Genomic DNA, 7500 nt, shown 5'->3' with positions numbered 1-7500 from the left:
CTGATGAGGAACTCTGTAGTTTGTCTCTAGACATGATATCGTCTTGTTTTAATGTGAAGTCGAATGACGTGTGATATCGTCTTGTTTTAATGTGAAGTCGAATGACGTGTGATATCGTCTTGTTTTAATGTGAAGTCGAATGACGTGTGATATCGTCTTGTTTTAATGTGAAGTCGAATGACGTGTGATATCGTCTTGTTTTAATGTGAAGTCGAATGTGTGGTGGCCAGCGATGTGACAGGACCCAAATCTAATTTAGTCTGCATGCCACTACTTTACACTTCTCCTATTGCTTCTTCTCCTCCTCTTCCCTCTTCTTCTCCTCTTCCTTTTCTTCCTCCATTTCCCCTCCCTTCTTTATCACACTTCCCTCCCTCTCCTCTTCTTATCTGCCTCTCATCCTCTCCTTCTCTCCTTTACACTTCTCCTCTTCCTTCTTCTCCTCCTCCTTTTTCCCTCCCTTCTTTATCACATCTCCTTCCCTCCCTCTCTTCTTCTCTTCTCCTCTCCTCCTCTCTTTTACAATTCTCTTCTCTTCATCTGTCTCCTCTTCCTTCCTTTTTTCCCTCCCTCCTTTTTCACATTTACTTCCCCTCTCTCTCCCCCTCTCCTCTTCCTTCTCCTCCTCCTCCTTTTTTCCCCTCCCTTCTTTATTACACCTCCCTCCCTCTCCTCTCTTCTTTTCTCTTCTCTTCATCTGTCTCTCCTCCTCTCCTCTTTCTCTTCTCCACTTCTCCTCATCTCATCATCTCTCTCCACCTCTCCTTAACACTTCTCCTCTCTTCACCTCTCTTCATCTGTCTCTCCTCCTCTCCTTTCCTCTCCTCTCCTCTCCTCTCCTCTCCTCTTCTCTCCTCTCCTCTCCTCTCCTCTCCTCTTCCCTCCTCCTCTCCTCTCCTCCCCTCTCCTCTCCTCTTGTCTCCTCTCCTCTCCTCCCCTCTCCTCTCCTCTCTGCTCCTCTCCCCTCTCTCCTCTCCTCTCCTCTCCTCTCCTCTCCTCTCCTCTCCTCTCCTTCTCTCCTTTACACTTCTCCTCTTCCTTCTTCTCCTCCTCCTTTTTCCCTCCCTTCTTTATCACATTTCCCTCTCCTCTCTTCTCCTCATCTCATCATCTCCACCTCTTCTCTTTTCTTCTCTTCTCTTCTCTTCTCTTCTCTTCATCTGTCTCTCCACCTCTCCTTTACACTTCTCTTCTCTTCACCTTTCTCTCCTCTCCCCTGCTCCCCTCTCTTCTCCTCTCCCCTCCTCTTCTCTCCTCTCCTCTCCTCTCCTCTCCTCTCCTCTGTCTCTTCTGCTCTCTCCTCTCCTCTCCCCTCATCTTCTCTCCTCTCTCTCTCTCTTTCTCTTTCTCCTCTCCTCTCCTCTCCTCCTCTCCTCTCCTCTCCTCTCCCCTCCCCTCCCCTCCTCTCCTCTCCTCTCTCCTCTCCTATCCTCTCCTCTCCTCTCCTCTCCCCTCCTCTCCTCTCCTCTCCTCTCCTCCCCTCTCCTCTCCTCCCCTCCTCTCTCCTCTCCTCTCCTCTCCTCTCCTCTCCTCTCCTCTCCTCTCCTCTCCTCTCCTCTCCTCTCCTCTCCTATCCTCCTCTCTCCTCTGTCTCTTCTCCACTTTTCCTCATCTCATCATCTCTCTCCACCTCTCCCTGCATCCCTCCTTTCTCCTCGTTCTTTTACTCCCTCCTTTATCACACGTCCCCACTCTTCTCTCCCTCCTCTCCATCTCTCTTCTGCATCCCTCTCTCTCCTCTCCCTCTCCTCTCCTCTCCACATCCCTCTCTCCCCTCCTCTCTACATCTCTCTTCTCTCCCTCTCCCTCTCCCTCTCCCTCTCCCTCTCACTCTCTTCTCCTCTCACTCTCTTCCCCTCCCCTATTCCTCCCCTATTCCTCCCTCTCCCTCTTTCACTCCCTCTCTCTCCCTCTCTCGTCCTCTCCCTCTCCCTCTTTTCACCTCTCTACACCTCTCTTCTGCATCCCTCTTCTCTCCTCTTCCTCTCCCCTCCTCTCCACATCCCCCTCTCCCCTCCTATCCATCTCTCTTCACCTCTCCACATCTCTCTCTCCCCTCCTTTCCCTCTCCCTCTCTTCACCTCTCTGCATCCCTCTCTCCCCCTCTCCACCACCATCCTTCCTCTTCCTCCTCTCTTCCTCTCTCCACCTCTCTGCATCCCTCTCTCTCCCTCTCCCTCTCCCTCTCCTTCCTCTTCCTCCTCTCTTCCTCCATCCTCCTCTCTCCTTCTCTCCCTCCCCTCTTCCTCCTCTCTTCCTTCAACCTCCTCACTCCCTACCCTATTCATCCTCTCTCCTCTCCCTCTCTTCACCTCTCTGCATCCCTCTCTCCCCCTCTCCACCACCATCCTTCCTCTTCCTCCTCTCTTCCTCCAACCTCCTCTCTCTTTCTCTCCCTCCCCTATTCCTCCTCTATCCCCCTCTCCCCTGCCCCCCGCCATCACTCCTCTTGTCGCCACGGTAGCCGCCGGGCTCCCCCCTGCCCTCCCCCTCCCCCCGCTCCCGCCTCATCTCTACACCAATCAGCTTTGAGCATGTGTACCACATGACCCCTCTCTCGGCCGACAACTTCCTGTGTAGCGACGCGAGTCTCTCCTCCCGATCCCCCTCCCTCTCCTCCACGCCCGGAACACCCAGCTCCATGGTAGGACACTGTGTGTGTGTGTGTGTGTGTGTGTGTGTGTGTGTGTGTGTGTGTGTGTGTGTGTGTGTGTGTGGGCGATCCCCCTCTCTCTCCTCTACACCTGGTACCCATGTCTCAACATGCTCTCTGGTCAGAACTGTGTGTGTGTGTGTGTGTGTGTGTGTGTGTGTGTGTGTGTGTGTGTGTGTGTATGTGTGTGTGTGTGTGTGTGTGTGTGTGTGTGTGTGTGTGTGTGTGTGTGTGAGATACGTGACTGTCTATGAGTGTTTCTGTGTGTGTGTGTGTGTGTGTGTTGTGTGTGTGTGTGTGTGTGTGTGTGTGTGTGTGTGTGTGTGTGTGTGTGTGAGATACGTGACTGTCTATGAGTGTTTCTTGTGTGTGTGTGTGTGTGTGTGTGTGTGTGTGTGTGTGTGTGTGTGTGTGTGTGTGTGTGTGTGTGTGTGTGTGTGTGACTTATTAGCAAACGTGTTACTTCATACTAATGACACCTGGCTGTGTGTGTGTGTGTGTGTATGCGTGGATGTGTATGCGTGGATGTGTGTGTGTGTGTGTGTGTGTGTGTGTGTGTGTGTGTGTGTGTGTGTGTGTGTGTGTGTGTGTGTGTGTGTGTGCTGTGTTCCGCTGTAGAACCTGCGTGCGGAGGGTCGTGGAGTTCTAGGTGGTTCCGTCAGCATTCCGACCATCACCAAGACGAGAGCGGAACCCGGACGCTCTATGAGCGCTAGCAGCGGACTGGGAACACGTGAGACACACACACACACACACACACAAACACACACACACACACACACACACACACACACACACACACACACACACACACACCCATACACACACACACACACACACACACACACACACACACACACACACACACACTCTCTCTCACACACACATACACACACACATACACACACACACACACACATACACACACATAGATACACACACTCACACACACACACTCACACACACATACACACACACATACACACACACACACACACAGATACACACACATAGATACACACACACACACACACACACACACACACATACTGTTGATACACACACACACATATGCATAAATGATACTGTACCACATGCTAGTGCTTACAAGCTTTAAATACATACATGAGAAAAAGGGTGCATGAAACTGTGTGTGTGTGTGTGTTTTGTGGTGTTGTGCGGTGTGTGTGTGTGATTGAGTGCGTGCGTGCGTGCATGCGTGTGTGTGTGTGTGTGTGCCTTTGTGTGGTGTGGTGTGCGCGCGTGTATGTGTGTGTGTTAGCTCCATCCAGCTAACTGTCTGCTCAGACACAAGAACTGCACATACAAACTGAGACACAGTAGAGCGGACAGCATTCCTACCAGAAAAGCAAGGTTTTTTTTAACAATTTCTTCCCAGCAACAGTGAGGCTGATGACAAAAAGAACATTTGAGCCACCTTTTTTATTATTCTTTTGATCTCTCTTTGATTTTTTTTTTTTAATGTATTTTGTCTTCCTATTCTTCTATTTAATTCTATGTATTGACTCAGAGGGCCTGCACAAGAGTTCCTATGTGCTTGGACTACTAGTTTATGAACAAATGGCAAATAAAGTACTTTGAACTTTGAACTTTGAACTTGTGTTTGTGTGTGTGTGTGTGTGTGCTCCTCAGGTTCCTCTCAGAATGGCAGCGCTCTGCGTCGCGAGTTCTCGGCGGGAAGCTACGGTTCTAAGTTCCAAATGGCGTCTCCGTCGGAAGGCTCGCTCTCGTCAGGGGGGGGGCTCGACTGCGCGGGGGAAGCCCCCATCTCACAGTTCGACCGCGACGTAAGTAACAAGAGCATGTGTGTGTGTGTGTGTGTGTGTGTGTGTGTGTGTGTGTGTGTGTGTGTGTGTGTGTGTGTGTGTGTGTGTTTGTGTGTGTGTGTGTCTGTGTATGTGTGTGTATCCCTTACAAAAATTAACCATGGTACTGTAAATCATGGTTTTCATGTTTTTTTGTTCATAAAAGTTGGAGCAGGCTTCACCCAACAATTTTTCTTTTCTTTTAAGGGTGCTGACCAAAATAATGTAAAACTGGAAAATGAGAAAAGGTCGCACCATGCATAGGTTTCTTTATTACACAGACGCGTTTCGGCGTTCTGCCTCAGTTTCATGTTTTTTTTTTTAGCATGGTTAGGGACTATGGTTTGAAACTATGGTTAGTTTTCATAGTGAAATGAAATTGTCATGGTTACCCAAAGAAAACATGGATAAGGCATAGCAATGGTTGGTTTAGAGTACTTAGAGTAACAATGACATACCATGGTAGAACCATGGTTACTACATCAAAATCATGGTAGGTTTTCATAAGGGATGTGTGTGTGTGTGTGTGTGTATGTACATGCGTGTGGCCATGCATGTGTGTGTCCGTGCGTGTGTCCATGCGTGCCTGTGTGCATGTGTCCTTGCGTGCGTGTGTCCTTGCGTGCATGCGTGCGTGTGTATGTGCGTGCATGCGTGTGTGCGTGAGTGTGTACATGTGTGTGTCCACTGTCCACTGGGCCTAAATGTGGAGTTGGTTCTTTGGCGATTAGATCACAATGCAGGTGTTTAAATGCAGAGAGCGAAGATTATTGATGTACATACTTGGACCCCAAAATTGTATGAAATTTGACCTAATTACATTCTACATTTCGGTTCTCTGCTCCCCCGTCATTTGTTGGAATTCAGGGCCAATAGACCATTCACCTGAATCTCATTCTCCGCTTTGCCATCATTCAGTGTAATTTCAGCGCATTTCTGCAATTTGAAACGTCCCTTAACCCCTTAGGGCAGCACTATGGCTCTCTGTAATGTCACAGCAATGTTGTTATGATGTAGTTAAGCATTTTCAGCAAGTGAATAGGGTCGCCGGCAACCCCTGCTGCAGTAAGAGGCTACAGGCCAACTTCCGATAAAAAAACAGTTTTCCTCGCTCCTTTTGAAAATCGGACGGTCACCCCAAGTTAAACTCACATGCAAGGCTTCATAGTGGTGCGTCACCTCGCCTGGCTGTGTTTCCCGGTGATTTCCAATTGACATAAACAATCCAGAGTTCAACTTCTTGGAAAAAATGAAAGCCTTTGGGTGCGCGATAAAAGGTATCAACTTTAAGAAGAAAAATCCGCACTCACAAGGTAGCTCTCATTATTTATTTATAGATTACCACCATGTCCACAAGCAAATGCATTTCGGCTATCATAGCTATCATATCACGGCTCTCAGGAAGGCGTTGCCCACATGAGGTTATGTCGACCAATTTTTCTAAAAACATGTTGAGTATTTTTTTCTGCTTGTTTTCAAAGCAAGCAACGCCTGGTGGCCCGAAATCTAGCTCAGCCTAGCTATGAGCTGGTTGCTACTCTCAGATACACACAGAGCAGAGAGCCAGTTTACATATAGCCTGCCCACTCTAATCGACCCATGCCTGCAGTTCGCTTGAATGGAGAATGCACACCCCCGTTGGCGCCCCTATTATTATTATTATATAGTGCAGAACCACCTGGGGAAGTGGCAAGTCTATACGTGTGTTGATGTGTGTTGATGTGTGTGTGTGTGTGTGTGTGTGTGTGTGTGTGTGTGTGTGTACACAAATGCACAGTTGCAGTGATGTGTGTGTGTGTGTCTTTGTGCAGTGATGTGTGTGTGTGTGTGTGTGTGTGTGTGTGTGTGTGTGTGTGTGTGTGTGTGTGTGTGTGTGTGTGTGTGCGCGCACACTTGTGTGTGTGTGTGTGTGTGTGTGTGTGAGAGGGAGAGAGAAAGAGAGAGAGAGAGAGAGAGAGAGAGAGAGAGAGAGAGAGAGAGAGAGAGAGAGAGAGAGTTGGGCACTTTTGGGATCCCACAGAGTGTGTGCTTCCAGCCACCAACCACTGAGCTCTTCCACAGAAACACACGTGCACCAGTGTGAGGTCACGCTACGCTAATTCAGTGACTATGAGTGAACACTGTACTCACACTCATTCTCATACTTATACTGGGCATATGGCTCTGTGGCTTAATTGTGTGTGGGTCGATGTGTGTGTGTGTGTGTGTGTGTCTGTGTGTGTGCGTGCGTGTGTATGTGTGTGGGTCGATGGATGTGTGTGTGTGCGTGCGTGTGTGTGTGTGTGTGTGTGTGTGTATGTGTATGTGTGTGTGTGTGCGTGCGTGCGTGCCTGCGTACGTGTGTGCGTGTGTGCGTGTTTGTGTCTGTGTGTGTGTGTGTGTGTGTGTGTGTGCGTGCGTGCGTGCGTGCGTGCGTGCGTGCGTGCGTGTGTGTGCGTGTGTGTGTGTGTGTGTGTGATCCTCTCCAGTGTCCGTCCAAAGACAAGACTCCTGATCTGAAGCGGACGTTACGGACTCTCCTTAGTAAGATGAAGGTACAGTGGTGTGGCAACTGTGTAGCGCTAGCTAAATACACTAGCGGCAACTGTGTTGCGTTAGCTAAATACACTAGCGTCTAAATACACTCCAGTGGTGTGGCAACTGTGTAGCGTTAGCTAAATACACTAGCAGCTAAATACACTAGCGTCAACTGTGTAGTGTTAGCTAAATACACTAGCGGCAACTGTGTTGCGTAAGCTAAATACACTAGCGGCAACTGTGTTGCGTAAGCTAAATACACTAGCGGCTAAATACACTAGCGTCAACTGTGTAGCGCTAGCTAAATACACTAGCGTCTAAATACACTAGCGGCGACTTCTACAGTGGTGTGGCAACTCTGTAGCGCTAGCTAAATACACTAGCGGCAACTGTGTTGCGTTAGCTAAATACACTAGCGGCAACTGTGTTGCGTAAGCTAAATACACTAGCGTCAACTTGTAAAGTGGTGTGGCAACCGTGTAGCGCTAGCGTAATACACTATAC

General features: G+C 49.1%; 1 protein-coding gene across 1 annotated transcript in view; it reads left to right on the top strand.

The window, feature by feature from the left end:
• LOC134443512 (serine/threonine-protein kinase MRCK alpha-like) overlaps window positions 1-7500 on the top strand; it is a 167722-nt gene that overhangs the window by 156993 nt on the left and 3229 nt on the right. The window contains exons 42-44 of the mRNA XM_063193272.1: window positions 3272-3386; window positions 4307-4461; window positions 6948-7013. Coding sequence (XP_063049342.1) covers window positions 3272-3386; window positions 4307-4461; window positions 6948-7013 — 336 coding nt within the window. The remainder of the gene's footprint in view (window positions 1-3271; window positions 3387-4306; window positions 4462-6947; window positions 7014-7500) is intronic.

This window comes from Engraulis encrasicolus, unplaced genomic scaffold (genome assembly GCF_034702125.1).
Source record: "Engraulis encrasicolus isolate BLACKSEA-1 unplaced genomic scaffold, IST_EnEncr_1.0 scaffold_33_np1212, whole genome shotgun sequence".
NCBI classification, from domain to species: Eukaryota; Metazoa; Chordata; class Actinopteri; order Clupeiformes; family Engraulidae; genus Engraulis; species Engraulis encrasicolus.
This window is presented reverse-complemented; position numbering and strand designations above follow the sequence as displayed.